This window comes from Ostrinia furnacalis, unplaced genomic scaffold (assembly GCF_004193835.3).
Source record: "Ostrinia furnacalis isolate ACB-3 unplaced genomic scaffold, ASM419383v2 OfSCF0876, whole genome shotgun sequence".
Lineage (NCBI taxonomy): Eukaryota > Metazoa > Arthropoda > Insecta > Lepidoptera > Crambidae > Ostrinia > Ostrinia furnacalis.
The window spans coordinates 213,354-233,271 of NW_021131115.1; the positions used below are offsets into that span (position 1 = coordinate 213,354).

At 36.6% G+C, this 19,918-nt stretch overlaps 4 protein-coding genes across 11 annotated transcripts in view; 2 read left to right on the forward strand and 2 right to left on the reverse strand.

Moving 5' to 3' along the window:
* LpR1 (Lipophorin receptor 1) overlaps positions 1-19,918 on the reverse strand; it is a 686,741-nt gene that overhangs the window by 107,915 nt on the left and 558,908 nt on the right. The gene's annotated exons all lie outside the window — the stretch shown is intronic.
* Positions 722-2,933, forward strand: LOC114350393 (LETM1 domain-containing protein 1). The gene is made up of 4 exons (XM_028301183.1): positions 722-959; positions 1,092-1,454; positions 1,765-2,053; positions 2,387-2,933. Exons 1-4 carry the CDS (start codon positions 859-861, stop codon positions 2,708-2,710), a joined length of 1,077 nt encoding a protein of 358 aa, XP_028156984.1. The 5' UTR covers positions 722-858; the 3' UTR covers positions 2,711-2,933.
* On the forward strand, positions 3,501-7,253 carry LOC114350386 (uncharacterized). Its single transcript, XM_028301161.1, has one exon. It carries the CDS (start codon positions 3,514-3,516, stop codon positions 6,868-6,870), a length of 3,357 nt encoding a protein of 1,118 aa, XP_028156962.1. The 5' UTR covers positions 3,501-3,513; the 3' UTR covers positions 6,871-7,253.
* LOC114350396 (PQ-loop repeat-containing protein 3) lies at positions 7,844-19,856 on the reverse strand. Of its 3 annotated transcripts, XM_028301189.1 has the most exons (6): positions 19,584-19,856; positions 16,530-16,733; positions 12,025-12,196; positions 11,646-11,871; positions 11,213-11,333; positions 7,844-10,040 (listed from the first exon to the last, which is right to left on the reverse strand). In XM_028301189.1, the coding sequence occupies exons 3-6, from the start codon at positions 12,177-12,179 to the stop codon at positions 9,844-9,846; spliced, it is 699 nt and encodes a 232-aa protein (XP_028156990.1). In that variant the 5' UTR covers positions 12,180-12,196; positions 16,530-16,733; positions 19,584-19,856; the 3' UTR covers positions 7,844-9,843. The 3 variants fall into 3 exon arrangements, with proteins under 3 accessions (XP_028156990.1, XP_028156989.1, XP_028156991.1); XM_028301188.1 differs by lacking the exons at positions 16,530-16,733; positions 19,584-19,856 and adding an exon at positions 12,743-12,938; XM_028301190.1 differs by lacking the exons at positions 16,530-16,733; positions 19,584-19,856 and adding an exon at positions 12,511-12,690.

A 19,918-nucleotide genomic window follows, 5' to 3' on the forward strand; every position in this document is an offset into this window, starting at 1 on the left:
GGAAATCGCTGGAGTCCAGATATATTTCAATTGAGCGTATTGTATAACTGTAAACAAATCTACAATAACGCTCAGTTAAATTCAATAAAGTTCTATGTGTGAAAGTTCGTTTTTCTTTATTACCAGTATGTCCGATTATCCGAATCGACCCGGGTCCCAATTAATTCGGATAATCGGCGTTCTGCCGTAAACGTATTTAATATTTCTCTTTATTTGAAATAAAATATTTTTTTATGAATTTTTATTATTTATGCAGGGCGATGCGGATTAAGTACATAAATTTTATTAATCTTACGTAATTTAATTAGAACTGAATTTTTATGAGGACGGTCATCAACATTGTGTGTTAACTGCTTGCTATTTATTATAAAAGATCTTTACAAACAATCAAATAATTATATCACCTTGATTATTTCTAAGCTATACAAGACACAAGTTAACAAGAAAAACTGTTTGGAAAAAACTGTATGGAATATGAAACCATTGATTTTTTTAATAGATCCAGTTTATTCTGTAACCTATTGTTTGTTATTATTGATAGCAGTTGATAGAGCTCATGAAGCACTTTTCGTATTTTAGCCGTATTGCCTCAATTGAACTACAATAATTATCCTAATTGAACTTTCACAAACATTCAATTCTTAAACACAACACTATTTGTCAATTTGACGTTTGTTTGTAGTGTAACCAGCCGTCAACAGATGACATTGACAGTGACAGACCGACCTCCTCCTGCTGTGCTAAAATACGAACTCAAATCTCTAATTTCGCCACTATCTATTACCTACTTAATTTTGTAATATATAAGAAGTTATAATTTTGTTTAAAAAATATTATAGTTAACTATAATACCTCAAAATGCCTATTCACAGAATAGTTACGTTCTCTAGCATGTTCTTACAATGTAATCGTGCAAAACCAGTAATGAAAATAAATATCCATCAACTCAACACATGCAGGCAAGTATTTATTTTAAAATTATACGTAGATCAGCTAGTAAACAACACGAGAAGTAGCCAAGTATTCAATCCTAGTAAATAGTATGATGAGTCACTATGTTTTTTGACGTCGATTTTGTTTTCTATTTACAGATTTTTAACTGCGGAGCGATCTAAACACACAAAAACCTTAAAAACAGAGAAAGAAAAGTTACGTGTTTTCGTAGTCCAGAGATACATAGATTATGTAAAGAATTATACCAAAGTTTTGGAGGTTAGATTCCCTACTGCTGTGAGGATGTACAGAGTGTTCAGTGTGGGCATAAAGGACTTTTTAAAAGACTTAAAAACTTACATATCATTAAGGTTTAAAATTACCAGAGATCAGGGATTCTCTAAAATGAGTCGGCAAGAGATTGAGTTGTATGAAAAAATGCCTTCAGATATGTGGAGGATAGCCCCAGTGCTGATACTATCAGCAATCCCCTTCGGAAATTACGTCATATTCCCATTGGCGTAAGTGTGTTATTTATTTGTTCTTAAAATAACACTTACATACCTACACACACACACGTCAATAAGCTACACAGAACATACACATTGTATTATAAAATTTCTACAACTTATTAATATGAGCAATGGACATAAACCAATAACTTGACATACAAAATTTAATGTTAATACCTTCAAAGAAATTCTTACATTGATAATAATTTTTATTTTCTACATAATGCACCATTACTCATACTGTTTGTCTGCATCATGTCTCTTAAACTGAATCGGTTTGTCTTGATTTAAAACTTATCATTCAATAAAATGATTCCAGGTTCCTGAAGCCAAAATCTCTCCTCTGCTCTCACTTCTGGTCCATACAACAACGCCTAGATTTTTCCACTCAAGATTTGACAGACCGCCTCAAGCACAATAGGCCAGTATTCCGGGCATTGCAGGCCAAACTGGATTCCATACCTGAAGGGGATCTCAAACGGCGCTGGCAAAAAGTGGTCGCTCTTCTTGGATCTGGGGTCCATCCTATGCCGGAAGACGTGTTGGCCTGCCAGGAATTGTTCACAAAGGAACCTTACCATTTGAACGGCCTGACCTACCATCATATGGTAGGTTACATTTATTTAATAAATGTCAGACTATACATTTTCATGTAAAATCACTCCTATTCCTTATGCTACTGTATAGACTTGCACATCTGTGTAACATTATAAATATAATAATGTTTTGTGTTGTAGTGGGTGTGAGCTAGAGCAGCAGCTATGCTTAATTCGTGCAACACATTATTAATAACTTACATTTTAAGTAATTCTTACTGTCTGTGTCTTAAGTATTTATTATCATTTGCTATTTTTAACATTTTATTGCTTCAGAAGCATGACTTGTAATTTTATGTTTGTATGTCATAGTTGTTTATTGATTATGCGCAAATTGTTTTTCAGGGTGAACTACTACAAATGCATGGACTTAAGAAGCGTGTATTTAGACTGAATAAACTGAAATACCGTGCTTTCCTTCTCCTGGAAATGGATAGAGCTATAATCAGGGAAGGGGGAGTGGACATGCTCAATATGGAGACCTTAAGATATGCATGTCACATAAGAGGACTGAACGGCAGCCATTTATCAAATAATGACATGAGGGATTGGCTACAAAAATGGCTTCAAATATCACAACAACTCGACAAAAACTCGTACTCTTTAATATTACACTGTCCCATATTCTTGGCTTATAACCACCCCCAAAACTGGGTCCTTATTTATTAATTGTGGCAATAATTGTTGTGTGGCTGTTGTTATTCGATATTTACTATCGCTATTTTTGGACTGTTGTTGTATTTAGATGTTTATTTATTAACAGTATTTATATCTTTGTAAAAGATAATGACAAATAACAAGTGTTTTTATGATTGGTTGGCGCAAAGCAATAATGCACATTTTATGTTTTTGAAGTGTAAGTTGCGCTGCTGCGAAATACAAATAAATTTTAACTAATGCGAAAGTACCTAATGAAATATATTTTTATTAAAAGTGATTTTGTTTTTACTTTACATTAATATCTACATTACACTACATAATATTATTGTTATATTAATGTAGATAGCCAAAATTAGTTTAGCAATCACAAACATACTAAATAGAGTTCTTCCTCCTTTATAATGCCAAAATTATCTATGCTCTTTGCTCTATTCTCGTCTTGATTCTCATAATGACCCACGCCGCCCCCCTAGACAAAGCGCACTTTTTGATCGAATCGATAATCGAATCCGTCAAAACTCCATACAAAAAAGGGGCTTTTCGACCACTTTTCGACTAGTTTGCGATTATAATTTGCACTTTGTCTAGACCCACTGAACTGTCCCACCAAACTCAATGACAGGGGGGCGCTACCATCGTTCAACTATAATATGGTTTCCAACATGGCAAAAATCTGAACCAGCGATCCGGTATAGACGGTGGCGCCCCACTGTCAATGTCATCGACAGGACAGTCCAGTATTTTGGAACTATATAAATATGTCAGGTTTAATAAATTGTGAATTATGAGGCAATGTTAGGAGGTTAGAAATTATGTTTTACCCATGTTTTGCAGAATTCTCAATACTTTACAAACGCGGCAGTATGTATAAGTACGTGTTAAGTTTAACTTTTATGAGTATAGTATATTCTCCTGTGCCTGTGGTTCAAGCGAAAAAACCGTACAGTAAACGTCAGCAGGCTGTATGGCGACTTGAGTGTGAATTGGGTGTTGTTAATGACCCGGAATGTCCCGTCGATGGGGCGTGGGCGCCCTGGGGCCCCTGGTCCACCTGCCACGGGCCCTGCGACGATGTCGGCCACCGGAGGAGAACGCGACTGTGCAACAATCCACCTCCCTCACGAGATGGCACACCCTGCAGTGGCCTCGCCGAACAAACCGAAACCTGCTACCTCTCAAACTGCACCGTCGAAGACTTCAAAAAACTAGCCGAAGGTGACGCAGTCAGAATGCAAGCACTACGCCAGCTAGAAGCGGTCCCAGCCTTGATGGAGCGATGCCTCCAAATGGAGTGTCCCTTTGAAGCCATAGAAGCAGCTTTGGCGACAGATAACACATGGCAACTCAATCCTGAAGCCCTGTGGAACTCTCTTCAGTGCGTTAAGCACAATTTAGGCTGCCCGGTCTTCGGGGAATGGGGACCGTGGGGCGCCTGGTCTACTTGCGGTGCCAGGTGTGGTGAAGGTCTGCGGTGGAGGCTCCGACGCTGCGACAACCCTCCTCCTTCGGATGCCCTCCTCCTTTGCGCAGGAGAACCCTTGCAAGCAGAGGAGTGCCAAGGAGATCAATGCGCCACTGACGAATTCGAACCTCTTGTAAGACCGGGCGGGCAGTGGAGCGACTGGGGCCCGTGGACGGTTTGCTCCGAGAAATGTGGGACTGGTATACGTCGAAGGCGAAGAACTTGCAACGAAGTTTACAAACAACGCCCTGCGGGGATGTGGGGCACGCACTGCCGCGGACAACACGACCAGCTAGAAATATGTGGGAACACAAAATGTGTTATGGAGGGCGGTTGGTCCGGCTGGAGCGCTTGGGGCCCGTGCTCGCAGTCGTGCGGGGCGGGCAGAAGGTCTCGAACTAGATCCTGCACCAGACCGATACCAGCTGGCGGCGGACAAAATTGCGTTGGTCCTAGAACTGAAGTTGGTTCCTGCCACCACATACCCTGTGAAGTTTATTCACACACAGTTGCAGTCTTAAATGGAGAATCGCACCTACAGTTTAATTTCGAGAATAAACGGTCGACTTTATTCCATTTCTACATCAGGTTTATGCCTTTATCGCCACACGGGACTTTGGTACGGAGAGGTACTTTGCACGCTCCTCAAGTTCGTCTGAGCCTACAAAAATGGCATGTTTGCTTAGACGCAAGTGGAACCACCCACTCTTGTGAGCTGCCGCGGATTTGTTCAACTGAAGTTATTGATCCAGCTGTTTGGCATTCCGCCATGATAACTGTTACAAGCGAAGCTGCTTCTGTGAGGCTGGACGATTCTCAAATCACAACTAAAAGTACTTTCCCCTGCGACCCCGACCTAGCGAACGACAAAGTCAATATCTTTGTAGGTGAAAGATTACATGGCGAAATACAGGAACTTATACTCAATTTCATTCCATTGAATATGATGATTGAACGAGACCGCAGAGTAAGAACATCCGATTTCTATCCCACTTATGTTTCTAACGTAGCCTATGAAAAATCGAATATAGAGGAGGCATTCCTTAGCCTAGACAACGAGCAGTACATTAGACTTCCTTGCTTCAAATCTCAAGATGACTGGCGTTTAGGAATAACTTTGAAATCAAAAAGAGATACAGGGACTGTCCTGTTTTTAAGAGATGGCCTTAGCGGAAATTGGTTACACATGTCATTACAAAATATGAGATTGAAGTTGAAATTGGCCACAGAAGAAATCCGCTCAGAGAGTGCTAGCTCATCAGAATTTTCATTCGATCAATGGCTTGATGTGGTGTTTTCCAAAAAGAGGGGATCAAATACAATCGAAGCTTTGATCAATTCAGGTGAAAAACTTCATGTTTTATTCGGGGAGGACTCTTCTCGAAAACGTCGTGAACCTCAGACTCATTTGATTTACTTTACACATAAAAATGTCCGAGAGACCAATGATCATAAGCGTCATAGCAAGGAACATCCAACAGCACACGAATATGGAATTTGTGATGATGAACTCTACATAGGGGGTGTGCCTGTCGAGATCAAAAAATTGGTTACCGAGGAGTTTACGTCTTTCGAAGGAATCGTTGCATCTGTTAGAATTGAGGGAAAGTTACAAGACCTGCGTAGTGCTAACGTAGAGCGATACCAAGACGATAAGGTTCAAGTATCTTCCAGAACTGCAAGTGTGTCTGGCTCCTACCACGAAACTGCTTGGGGTAATTCTAACAGGTTGAATCTAACGTGCCTTCACACGCGTAGCGCTCGGAGCCCTCACTCGGCCCACTGGCTTTTCCTGGATACTTCCGTAGCCAGCGTTCTCAGTGACAAGAAAGTGAGATCGGTGGACGATGGACGAGTTTTGAGACTAGTCGCATCAGCTGATAATGACCTCCGAGGATTTTACACGTGCCGCGCCCACTCCAACAAAAGAACCCGCAATATTGTTACATACGGTGTCCTAGGCAAAATCCAATACCAGCTTACAGGGCCTGATGTTACGACAGTTATTGCCGTGATCACAACTGTTTCTTTAGTGATAGCTACTCTTCTGTGGCTCATCATTGAAGGAGTGAATGACCTGCGCGAAGGATATGGTTTCTTTAGAGATGCTCATTTGTCACCTGAAGAAGAGGCGGACGCGGTGTGTAAGTATATCGACGACAATATCCACCTCATAGGGTCTATGAGTGATGCAAAGATGGCAAAAGCGAAAGCGAGGCGTAAAGCCGAGAAGCTAGCAAGTAAATCTAGCTTTGCTGCTCAGGAACCTCAGGGTATGATGCAAGAAGACCAGTCGCCAGGGAACATTGATGAGTCTACTCCGACCGAGCCTGAGGGGTTGCCGGCGTTGCCAGAAGTTAAGAGTTCGGCAGCAGAACCGTCCCATAACGTGTATAGATGTGAGCCTTGCTACATAAGTTCCCCGCGCCATGGCTCTATTTCGTCCCCAAGGTCGAAGCTCACGTCATCTTCTTTTGAAGTGACGTCACCCAGAGTCCTCTGTTCCCGGCTTCTGATGGCAAAGCGATTGAACTACTCCCGAGACAGCTTGTCGAGAAAGAAGTCGTCAAGGAGTAATTTTGGAGTTTCACGAAAGACTCGCTCTAACCTGTTGACGATTAAGTCTTCCACTTATATCAACTTGTCCCCGGCACAAAAAGTTTTACAGAAGTTCAAACAGCTTAAAAGTGAGGACGTTTTGATTTGACTTAGAAGTTATGCAATATTATTGTAGGCGCACACTAGGCGATTTGGCGCCTATCCTTGTCAATTTCATATAATTAGACTAGCTTGTAGTCGCGACTCCACGACTGACGCCAAGTAAGTATGCGATGCTTTGAACAAAATGTATGAAATTGTAAGCCGCAGCCTGTTGTCGCGTCTAGTCGTCGCGTCTGTCGCCCAATGTGCGCCTACACTTAGTGTTGTTTTCCGTCTCATTAAGTACTGGTTTATAATTTTAAATATACATGCGCCATACCTAGTAATTATTTCTTCTAAGAACGGTTGCGAAGACCTAGGTATTCTGCCAGACCTAGGTATACCAGACTAGACTGCTACAAGTTACCTAGTAGGTCTGACTTTGAAAACGTGTATGACCCAAATAAGTACCTACACACTATAGTACGTTTGCGTTAAGAATGCAGTGATTCACTGATTCATCATCGTCCGCCGTTGATATTTTTACTTCTTCACATCAGCCGGGATATCTTTTTAAATACTGGTGTGATTTAAATGAATTTGGTATCAATTTAAAGATAAAAGTTTAATCTTTAAAATGGTGCCACTTTTTTTGTTCCTAACAAATTCGTTAGTACACAAGATCGCGTGTAAACAACTTCATGTAAGTGATTCCATACTTTTGCTCGCGAGTGTATAATTTGTTTGAATTTTAACACTTCTGTGAATACACCTTTACCCTGCAGTTGCAGTTTGCACTGAAGATTCACTGCATTGTTAACGCGAACGAACTATACGAGTCTAGCCAAAATGACATTAAATATTACTTCAGTGTTTGATCTACTCCTACACTTCATTCAGCTAATCGATTGTTTTTTACTCAAATCAAAACAACAACATCTAGGTTTCTCGACAATTTAGGATAATATAATTATATTCAACTACCCTAAGCTGTAGAGTCCTTCATAAGTTTTTGATATTCTAGAAATGAAACGCCAATAAATTGTTCATTCATAATTTATTCGAATTACATAAGTTGATACATTAAAATCTGTACTATCACACTATAATATATTTACTACTATGAACTAGAACCGTAACATGTTTGGCACAAATCTGATTAAATATAATTTTGAACATAACATAAAAAAATAATTGCACCAATCCAGTAGTTTGAACCAAAACCAGGTTTGTACTTACAGATTTGCACTGAATTTAGTACAAATATATTTAATAACAGAAGACTAGAAAATATAGGAATAGTAACATTTAATACTACACGATTATATTTGAATCTAAGTTTAAAATGTTAAATATTGAATTATTGAATAAATAAATTCACTAATTGATTAAATATTACCTTATTTTAAAGAGATTATCCATAAACGAGATATTTATATCCCACGACCATTGTCGAACATACATCAATAAATATAATACTTCATATTTTCTATAATATAATTATAACAATGTCTTTTATTATTATTCTACGTAAAGACTATGTACCTAGACATACTGCCTCTGAGATATTGGTCACATAATTCATATCATGATTGCTATCATAGCAATATAGCATCAACATCATTTAGCGCATTGAGAGAGAGCGGGAGCACATTATGCGGCGGGAATCGCAAAATAGTCGACGTAGACAAGACACTCACATATTAATATTATTCGTGCTCATACCATTTATACCGGTAAAGTCATTAATTGGGTAAAATAATTTCAAATCACGCAAGTTGTTTATATCAATTCACATAAACAAATTACGTTATTTGAAGTTATTTTAGGATACACCCGAGATGTGACGCAATATTCATCCTCAACAGCATGTCTAGATACTTATGTCTTCGTCTACGATATTATTCTAAAGATAAGATAAAATTTGTTTTTTTTTTTTACTTTAGCTGATGCTTAGATAATAATTTTTATGGATATTATTAAAATACTATCCAGGAAATTTCTAACACGGTGAAGTCGAACGTCGTCAGAAAAATACGCGATTACAATTTTATTTACATCTTTTAAAAAAATACTCTTTTTTTACCATTCTTTACACTAATCTAATATACAATACCGCAACATGATTTTGATGTGGATTGTACATAACTTTTCAATACCAACTACCTTTATTCTAATTCGAGCCTCTTCTTAACGATGTTACCATTGTCTTGGCTCTCTGGTTTTCTGGTACCAAGACGCAGAAATTGACTAGAACACTACTGGCCAAATTTTTTCATCATTTTATAGCTATCTCGAATCCTGTAAGTATTGTGCTATGCACCAAATCGTCTAAAGTAGCTTATTCCCTCAATTTCTAATTCTTCAGTTTTATTTCCCTATTCCAAATGCTATACACATAATTGACGCTTTCTTATCCATACACCGCACATGCCTAAAATATAGAGTATTATCAGAATTACAATAAATTAAAGTCGAGTAGACATAAAACCTTTGAACATCATAATAAGAGGCTATATATGATCACATTAAAATTACAATAAGATATTAAAAAACAAATATACATCAAAGATAATAAATTTAAAAAGTAACATAATACAACCCCATCGAATTTTTCACATTACATGAGACCTAGAGTATTTTTAATAAAAGATGTTTTTCACTGGCCTCTTTCATTTAACACTGAACTGGTCCGAAAGTTTAAGTTGACCACGAACGTTAATTTTTTTTCATTTTTCAATGGATTTTTTATATTTTTTACGACTGATTCTGATAATTGATTTTAACCCGTTGTTCTCAATCTTAGGTGGAAGACTACCTTAGTAAAATTATGACATTTTATATCAATGCCAGGCGATCTTTGCCATTTTACGTTTCAAATCGTTCAACTATGGTCGCGTTGTTGACACATGTCACATGAAGTTTAGTAAAGGAGAAAATGCGTCGCGTTCCGTCGCTCACCAAGGACAAAGGGTTCAGGTATTCTAAGGGGTCAGTTCAATGCATGATCGAGGTCAGTTTACACGTAGGGTTGAACCGTTTAATCCGTGTGCATGGTGTCGCTGTACCGTCGATAGGACGGCTTCCGGCGGGGGCGGCCCGGCGGCGGCGGCGGCGGCACGAAGAACTTGAAGTACATAGCTGTTGCCAACACGCTGGAGCTCAGGATCGTGGATACCAGGAAGTTGAACATCAGTTTGACGTCACCGGAGTCCATGTAAACCGTGAAGATGCGCGCTGGAAGAAATTATGACTAATTTAACCTCTATTCGTTAACTTACCAGCCGAGGTGGATAACATTTTATCGTGACGGCACGATAAAATGTTGTCGATTTAAGACGACAAAATGTATGGGCTTCACTACCTTATAAAACAATGTCGCTTTCCTGTTTGTCTGTCCCTATGTATGTATGGATTTTAATGCGGTTTTTTTTTACAGATAAAAGTGATTGAAAGGAAAGGTTTTTAAGTATAATGTATTACCTGTACAAAGCAGGGGCGGGTCGCTAGAATCGTATAAAATCTGTAAGATCGTCGATAACATTATATCGTACACCAGGAGCGACTGGAATCAATACCTTCGAATCTCGGATCGGCTATACGCCGACACGGTTTGCCCCATAATATACACGAATACACGAAGCAACAGCAATTCGTTGTAATAAAGGATGAAATTGTCCTTCCCTAACCTAAATCCTTGAAATATTATGTTCATAAAAGTGTTTTCCCCAAGAAAGTTTTCTATTTTGCTTCATCCATCTAAATTTTAAAGCTAAGCCTCGGCCCGCATTGAAAATTTAACAATAACGTGATTCACGAACATGATTTAGCTGTTAATATTCGCTAGCATGTCATAATAGCAATCGTAGTGCTTATCTAAAAAATCTTTATGGCTCCATTCGCTACATAGCGCATACTATAACATTCTGCAATAATATGACTGAGTAATCTTTGCTATGATTAGATATACCTATAATTATGGCCTGTTTATGAACGTAGATTTTTGTCTTGAGCATTTATTATCTTTTAATCAACTTAAATTTAATTCATGAGTACGATCAAGCAGCAAATCTGGTCAGTTATGGTAGTTTCAAAGATTGCTTCACTTTCATTGAATTATAATACTTTTTGTAATCACTGACTTCAAATATGTATTATTCATTGATTTGTTTCAGCCAATTGACGTCCACTACCCAAGGATTTCCCCAATGACTGATCCTGCACAGCCCACTTCCAGGTTCTTCCCGTGATCTCCACCATATCGTCAGTCCACCTACCACCACCTGGCCACGCTACGTCTTCCGGCCCGTGGTCATCACCCGAGAACATTTTGGGTCAATTTTTGTAATAAACATGAACAAAATTAACAGTTTCTATTGGCACGAACTGTAGGTAGGTAGTATACTCACAGACATTGGTGAATATTGATATAATCCAAGTGGTGATTGAGACGCCATCCGCATTGTTGTCTGCTATGATGCCATAGAGGTATGATACCTTAGCTGCTCCACTCATAGGTGTACATAGGGGCTGAAATACAGAAATTTATAAATTAAAGTAAACTGTGACTTTAAAAATACATTAAAAGGTGGTAAAATTTATTAATAAGCTGTATGCAGTGTGGTAGTGGACAGCAAATTGTTGTTTGCGCCATTGAATGCGATTCACATTGATCTGGGTATGCACCATGCCTCATGGTGCATTGCAACTCGAACATTACAAAGATTTGTACACCAGAACGCAATGCTCTGTTCCATGCTTTTGGTCATACATAATTTTATAATAATGAATTATCAAAACTCATTTATGAAATAAATAATAGTAAAACATTCGAAAACTTACCACAAACACAGACAGGAGGATAGGATGTAGATACCCAGTAAGAAAGCCAATAATCAAGGCGAAATATAGTACGATGATAAACTTCACAAGTTTAAGGTGTAGCAGCCTCTTGTACATCAGCACGTAGTAAAATAGCACATACACCTGTGCCAATATTATGGGATATTCCAAATAAGTTTCTACAGAGTAATTACTTGTATAGTTGTATAGGAACATGATGGTGAAGCTAAAAAGGTTAAAAGTTGTGATCAGAACATATAAATGTATACCCATATAAAGTTAAACACATTATATTGCTACAAAAGAGATAATTTTAATTCTCAGAGTATTTATATTACATCTTTACACAATCAGTAATCTTTAAAGAAACTACACTTACCTCGCAGTTTCCATCAACATAGCATTGAGAACGATTCCATCTGCTGACCGGCGCTCGGTTACGGAGATAATTTGCGGAACTTTCAAAAATGCACATGATGCAATTGTAAAATAACTGGCAAGGGTGGATAGTAACTTAGCGGTAGAAACCTCCATATTGATGGATGCTCATTCTGAAAAAATAATGATAGCAATATTAATAACAATTTCCTGTTTATACATGATTGATTAAGCATAGTAAAGTTTATAATGATCAATGAAAAAGAGATAAATCTGAGTTTTGATTCACAAAATAATACAATTCAATAGGATTTGTCACATAATAAATTGCATTAATGTATAAAACATTTTTATTTAGGGATTATTGAAAACTGGTGAGTAAATTAGAAACCTAATAATTATTAATATAACCTAATTATTATGTTGAAGAAATAAAAAAAAATTGATAAGGACAGTTTGAGGTAAATAATAAATTAATTTATAATACTTCTATAGTGAAATGCTGATGGTATTCCTTTTCTAATAATCGCTACTACTGCTGAGGTTAAATGGTGCAGAATGACAACAGCAAGGTCGACTGGTCTATTAAAAATCTGAGCGTTGATTAAATAATCGTTTTAGAGGGGTCTATCGCGGGCACAGAATCAATTGTGGCGCCAAATTACATGATGATCACTGCCAACCAAGGTCGTAAAGATCTGCAACAAAATGACACTTACCAGAAGAACCAGAGTAACGAAATATTTTCAATCGGAGTCAAGTAAACGATCGCCACGTACGCTGGGAACCGTCGGAGCGAATGTACCACAGCATTTTAATTTAAAACATCTGATTTTATTACAATAATTTAGGGCATGTCGGACAACACGGCATTTTCCTACTTTTCGAATTTTGACAGTGACAGAACAGATGAGATACGGGAAGTAAAATGTCAAATACGTCGCCAGACATGCTGACAACCTGACAACAAAATATAAAGAAGCATGCAATGTTCCATTTTTCCAAGTACTCTCCAAGTTTTTAGATCACCATAAAACTTCTTAGTTAGCACCACAGATATAGAATGAAGAATGTGCACTAATTTTGTTTTTTAGCTTTCTGTATTCTCTGTAAAAAATAAAAAATACACGTGAAAGATTTATTTCGATACGTCAATTATTAGTTTCCAAGATATTGAATTTTAAAAGTGCGGGCGTCGGCCGGCCCGCCATTTTATGCGCGTGACGTCATATTACAGTGACTGGCTCATATTTGTATGGGTGGAATCTTGCAAGCTGAATTAAGACCCACTTCCCGGCAACCAATTAAGCTGAAATTTCGCAAACACGTGTGATTTGGATGACCATGCAATATTATGATGACATGGAGCTGATCTGATGTGCTGGAAGGTGGCCATAGGAACTCTATAATAAACGACTTAAATGCATGAGTTTGGGCTCGTTCGTTTTGTATTGATGAGTATTTTAATTCTATATAGTAATCGGGGTCTAATGATGAAGCTGGAAGGTAATTCGCAATAAAACGACACAATCGCATCAAGTTTGGGTTTGGTTCAATTTTAATTTTTGTGATGGGTGTTAATATGTATGATAAGTTTGTATTTACAAAAAAAAATGTATTTAAGTAACTATGTTTATATCCGTTTTCTAGTGAGCGGACACTGTGAATGTACGTCACGCGGGATCAGGTGACCGTCGGCGGGACTCAATATTTAAGCGAACTTTGAATGCCTATAAAATCATAACTACTGGGTATTTTTGAATGAAATAAAAAATAATTTATTTGTAAATGTAAAAGCTTAACTGTAACATAGGTTTCAAGTGATTTTGCATACCTAGTAACATTCTCAATTAGCACTTCTTGCATGCTGCACGCTGCACCACACAACTCCATTAGATTATCATGAGCATGACCATAACATAATAACTACTGATGTGACAAATGCTCGTAATAGCCGTCCATGTGGTTTTAGAATTGGCCCACTCTTCTCGTGAATGTATGTCATTAATTAAGACTAAGGATAATTCATTTTGCGACCGTCAATAGCTTCGTCGTCAAGAGTAAGACTGAATGGCGATGATGATAATGATTCTATAATAATGAAATTGTTTTTTTAGCTATTTTAAAAACATATTATTATTGCATTGCAGCGTATTTTATTAATAATGAGTATTTTTAATACCACGTCATGTGTTTAAAATTGCATTTTTTGTAATTATTTGTGTTTAAAGTAAGTAGTGCCCCGATTGCGGAACAAAAATCAGCTTTAGACAAATAATTCATATCGCGGTGTCGCGATGTCCTTTTGACAGCTAGTTCAAACAAAGCTGTAACCTCAGCTGTAACGTAAACGGAGTGCAACTTGCCTTTGAGTGACAGAAAGCAACATTTTCTTAAACGCAATTCAAACAATTCATGAACATTCATTCCTGTGTTTTAATCATTTTAGTTTCAAAATAAGGTGTGCGGACTTTTTATGGAAAGTGTATAATTATATCCATTGTTTTGTCTTTGTTTGCGCGTGAATTTTACAGTGATACCAAATTGCACACCAGTGGGAATGAAAATGGAGCGTGACTAGAGAAGAAACGGGAATGTATTGAAGACATTAGTAGTAGTACCTAACAGTATTGTAGTCGTACCTGAGTTACAATGATTATAACTATTTGATATCGCTATCTAATCCTACCATCATCATCAAAGTTATGCCACGGTAGTGATTCTGGCCACGGGCAAAAACTAACAGTAATTGTTTTCAGTGAGCAAAATATTTTTTAAAATTATTAAAATTTATTTATTTCTTAAAAAGACAAAAAATATTTTAACATTTAGAAAACTTAAAAAACTGCTACTCAAGTCAACGAGTTTACAAATTAGGTATTACTTTAAAAATACTTTAACATCAATCATTTAACATCAACTCACTCCACTGGTAGTATTACATCATTTTAAAGGTTTAACTAATTTTCCTATACTTATAGCCTTAAGATTACCATTGTACTTAAAAGTAAATTAGGTTAAATTATTAATGAATAATTATTGTCATTGTATAATTTAATCGTAATAAATAAAATGAGGATCATTTCGATTTTTAGCTGTGAATGCAGATTGATAGGGCTAAGAAATCCTTGATATAAAGTCCAAAAATTTTTGTTCTACGACAAAAATTGACGAAGTTATGGCCAAATTACTAAAAAAGTTTACTGACCGCCCGGCGCGGGAACGATGACGTCACTATATCCGATCCGAACGCTGCCGGCGTACTGCGTGGATAGAAAAAATTTTTTCTACCCAAACTATAAGTTTTAGAGAAAAACAATTGTAATGACATTCCTTCATCAGAATAAAGTAAGCTATCGATAGGTAATTTTTAAAAATAGAAATTGTGATAAATGTCGCAAAAAATCCATATGCTCATACGATTCAATGGAACGCGGAGACGCGATTGGGGTCTCCGCGGTGGTATATTTGGCGATTTATTCAAATGAAGTGTTCATAAGTGTTGTTAGTCATATCTTCTTCCAAGTAAAATATAAAAATGTACCTATAAGTATTAATTTATTTACTTCTAACAATAAGGTATAGCTGAGGCAGATACACTCTGCATAGGCTACAAGCAAGACATTGCTATGAAGATCATTTCGATGTAGACGCAATACCTACCTGTTATTTAGTTTTTCTGAGATTAACCTACGTAGTTACCTACCTATCTATTCGCCGTTCCTATGGGCGGGCCAGCTGCTGCAAGAAAGGACAGCTGCTCCCTCCTGGAAATTATTTAATCTTAGCCTAGAAGCTGGGTATGGCTCCCCCACCCCCCTCCTCTCCCCAGGTCATAAACTGGGCATGACTTCCCCCTAGGCCAGAAACTGGGTATGACTTGCCTCTCCCCCCTCCCACCAAGGCCAGAAGCTGGGTAAGGCTTGCCCCTCCCCCAGGCTAAAAGCTGGGTATTATTTATCAATACAAACAATCATAAAGTTACACTCACCTCATCCGCGTCTCCGCATTCCATCGAATCCTATGAAAATGTGGTCTTTGGACATAGCCATACTTATTTTTCACAATTTTTATTTTTAAAAATGACTGGTCGATGGATTACCTACTTTATTTTGATGAATAAATGTTATTAAAAGTTTTTTTCTAAAACTGATAGTTTAGCTGGAAAAAATATTTTCCATCCCAATAGTACGCCGGCTGCGCTCGATTCGGATATAGTGACGTCACGCGGCCCTGCGTATGTTGACTTTTAGCGGCAAAAAGGCCTATGTTTATTACTTAATATCTTCGTAAGTAATGGTCCGATTTGGATAATTCAAAAAGATATATCTTTCTTATGTCATTAACGTAGATACTAGTTTTATTGCATTTTCTACAACAGTACTGATCCTCATTGTTTACGGAAACAACTGTAATAATATTGATGAAAACGGTTCAAGTCACGAAGGTAGAAGCTATATGTGTATGCGTAATTGTATAATTATAATGTAAAGCTTAGATACTTACAGAGTTAGAAAAAGATTAAACAGTCCCCTTAAAAAAATGAGTGCTTATTCAGCACTTATGTAGTTTTTTTTGTACTAAGTAGGTATCCACACACAGCAGACAGGAGCACGGCGTTGAAGACAAATGGACAGCCCGATGTGGAAAAAACCCGTTGGTAAATACCAGCACACAGCGAACAGGCGCACGGTGTGATGTGAGAGCAATCTGACGACAAACGAAAAATAATTACTTACGAAGCGCAGGTCCTGGACGTATGACACATGACTACAAGGGGCAGGGGGTGCATCGACAAAGCAATCAATACTAATGACGCAGGTAGAATTACTGCGCTATCCTGTTCACTCTTTGCTAGAAGCTATAAATAGGCCCCCACCCACCTAGATTTGGGCTGACTTATTGGTCTAGTAAACTAAAGGTCACTGGTTCGATTCCGTACATCCATATACATTAATTTATTTGTAATAGCCATACATAGGTATACAAACCGTTTACTTACAGTTTAGTTTACATTGATTGTCTATTAGGGAACATGATTTTTAAATATTATTTTATAATCGATCAATATTTTGAAAAAATATACAGCACCAACAACTTCTTTTTTATTCATTCATAAATATGGGCATTATTACAGGATGTCTCTTTTTTATTTGACATAATATTATTAATATTGTAACAATTACAATTTAATGTTTCTTATCCTTTTGATCACCGCAAGCATTTTTTTCTCTGATCAGGTAACATTTTTTGAATATTTACACTAAACAATGGTCCCGGGACTGTCACTTCGTTATGGGCGACTGTTTTATGACATCTCCTTATCTATGTACTCGAAGATTTTTATTTATTTTTTGTTCAAAACAAGAACACGCTCACAAGCCGCCAATGCTACCAACATAATAATATTCCTAATTGTTTATACTCTCAACTAGATGGCGTTAGAAGCAGCTAAGAAATAAATCGGTCCGATCCTATTGGTGATAAACTTTGGCGCTATCCAGCTATCCGGAACCAAAAGAGCGCGAAAGTTAAAAAGTTTATTGTTTCACTGTAGAATGTTGGCATGTTGGTATTCGTATTATTATCTACTGTGGTATTATTTACTGCGGATGTTGCTAAACTCCTAATTAACACCCAAAAGATCTAATTGTAAGTAGGTAATTCATAATTACACAATGGATAATCTTTTAACGACATTTTGAATTACCTACAATTTTAAAAACGCTTAAAAAGTTTTTTGTTGTTACTCATTGCGAATGTTCTTCATAATTTTCTATAAATATGTGACTACTTAATATTTTATTAACTACAACTAAATAAAACACAATTAAGTATTAAAATTTCTTTGGTTTACAAATTACATTGTTCTAAAAAGACAAAGGGACTATTAAAAAAACTTAATTTTATTATTGAATTAAACTGTCATTTCCGTAGTACTTTTATTTAATGCCCATGATTATTGGATCTATAGGCAATTCGTATTGAAATTAGAAATCTATTATTGTAGTTAAAGCCGGGATACCTAGTTATTTACAAAATTTTAGTCCGAGCCTTTTCAAGGCGAGAGTGAATAGGCACTTATAGGGCGGATATTATGTACCATCCTAGACTGCATCCCACTTAACACCAGGTGCGATTATGGTCAACCTGCCTTTTGTTATGCATAAAAAGTAGGTATTGTTGTTATAATAAATGATAGTTACTGTATTTAATAAACAACTATCTAGGTACCAAATGGCAAATTTTAGGCAGCGAAATTTCAAAGGCCCTTAGTTGGTAAAGTTCTAAGCCAACATTTTTTCACCCTTCAGTTGTCCATGATATTTTATTAACATGGAATATAAAAAAAAAGCCAAGTGCGTGTCGTGCCACGCGCAGTGTAAGGTTCCGTAGTTGTTCGTCGTTAACACAATTGTACGGAATTTTTATTAGTTAAGAAATTTTATAATAATTAGGTACATGAGTTAAATGACTATTTAATTGTGACCACGGTTGCAGCATAGCAGCCGAAACGTCAAGCCCTCAGTACATAATGTAACTTATTAATAAACGTCGCGTTAAGACCCGTGTCTTACTATTTTAGTTGAAATGGAACGCGAAAGTTTAAAATCTTAAATGACTATTACTCTTAAACTAATTGATCTATCTTAACCGTTATAGTTTTCCTTGAAAGTTCATGAAAAGCAGTATTATTATGTTTTTTTCCAGATTTTTCAAGCAAATAGTTTAGTTTTTTTTTGAGACGGCTTGCTAGAACAATAATTGGCACTTTATTTGAATATTTTGCAAATGGATCCCTAAATCGAAAAATTATCATAGAAACCCCAAAGCCATTTTAAAAGACCTATCCAAAGATACCCCACACAATGGGGTACAAGATGAATAAAAAACTCATCCCCACTTTACTACATTAAAAAAAATATTTTTTCAAAATTTTATTTTACCGTTTTGTCGGCATACCTCCACAAAATTACAGCTCTCTACTGCCAATAGTTTCCAAGCAAAACCTCGGACAGACAGACATTAACGAAACTATAAGAAGGGTTCCTTGTCAGAACTACGGAACCCTAAAAAGGAACAATAAATTTAATAAAAATATGTCATGATAGTCTTTTATAAACAAGTTACTATGTAAAACAAATTGCTTCAGCTTTGTAACTTATATTGCCAGGATAAAAAGTCTTTTAAAATTGAAAATAAGAAAGTTTTTAATCGAGTAGAAGGTAAGTTTAACGAAACTTGTGTTTCTATGAATATAAATTTTAAGCAACAGCTATGCGTAGCTACCTAATTTGAAAAAGTAGAAACAGTAGTAAAGTTAAGTGCTCATCTACATTAATATAGATATTTTCCAAAATGTTTTGTATTTTATATCATTTTCCCCTCTTAGATAAATGTATGTAACTATTCAATTTTAAAATCGAGCTACGTAGGTATATTATTAACTCTTGCGAAGGTAAGTTACGTCGCACTTTTTGGAAATTTAAAATCCGTTGTTATAACAACGAGGATATTATACGTTAAACTTAATAATAAAAATAACTGATGGTCACTTACATTATACACTTGGAAAAATTAACTTTTCTTTAAAATAAAACACTATTAATCACACAACTACGAAAAATTATGACCAAGCCATTGAAAACTAAAAATGAGAGAGCTTTTCTTGACCTTACAGAAAAAGGCACACGACAGAACTATTTTCTATACTTTTCCAATGTTTTTACCACTTTGAAACTAAAAATCCGCTAAATAAAAGTTTTCAAGAAACTTTTAAACTGGTTATCACAGGGCTGCAGGGTTTTGCGTAAAGGAATCGGTATGTATATCACCCATCGCGATTTTTTGGACATTAATGATGTGAAAACAATTTTTTAACACACAACACTGAG

Bases quoted from the DNA above. Each gene is read 5' to 3' on its own strand.
- LOC114350393 (XM_028301183.1), top strand. From the start codon at position 859: ATGCCTATTCACAGAATAGTTACGTTCTCTAGCATGTTCTTACAATGT. The intron at 960-1,091 runs GCAAGTATTTAT...TTCTATTTACAG, and splicing joins CATCAACTCAACACATGCAG to ATTTTTAACTGCGGAGCGAT. The intron at 1,455-1,764 runs GTAAGTGTGTTA...AAATGATTCCAG, and splicing joins TACGTCATATTCCCATTGGC to GTTCCTGAAGCCAAAATCTC.
- LOC114350386 (XM_028301161.1), top strand. From the start codon at position 3,514: ATGTTTTACCCATGTTTTGCAGAATTCTCAATACTTTACAAACGCGGC.
- LOC114350396 (XM_028301189.1), bottom strand. From the start codon at position 12,179: ATGGAGGTTTCTACCGCTAAGTTACTATCCACCCTTGCCAGTTATTTT. The intron at 11,872-12,024 runs GTAAGTGTAGTT...TAACCTTTTTAG, and splicing joins ATGTTGATGGAAACTGCGAG to CTTCACCATCATGTTCCTAT. The intron at 11,334-11,645 runs GTAAGTTTTCGA...TCTGTATTTCAG, and splicing joins TCCTCCTGTCTGTGTTTGTG to CCCCTATGTACACCTATGAG.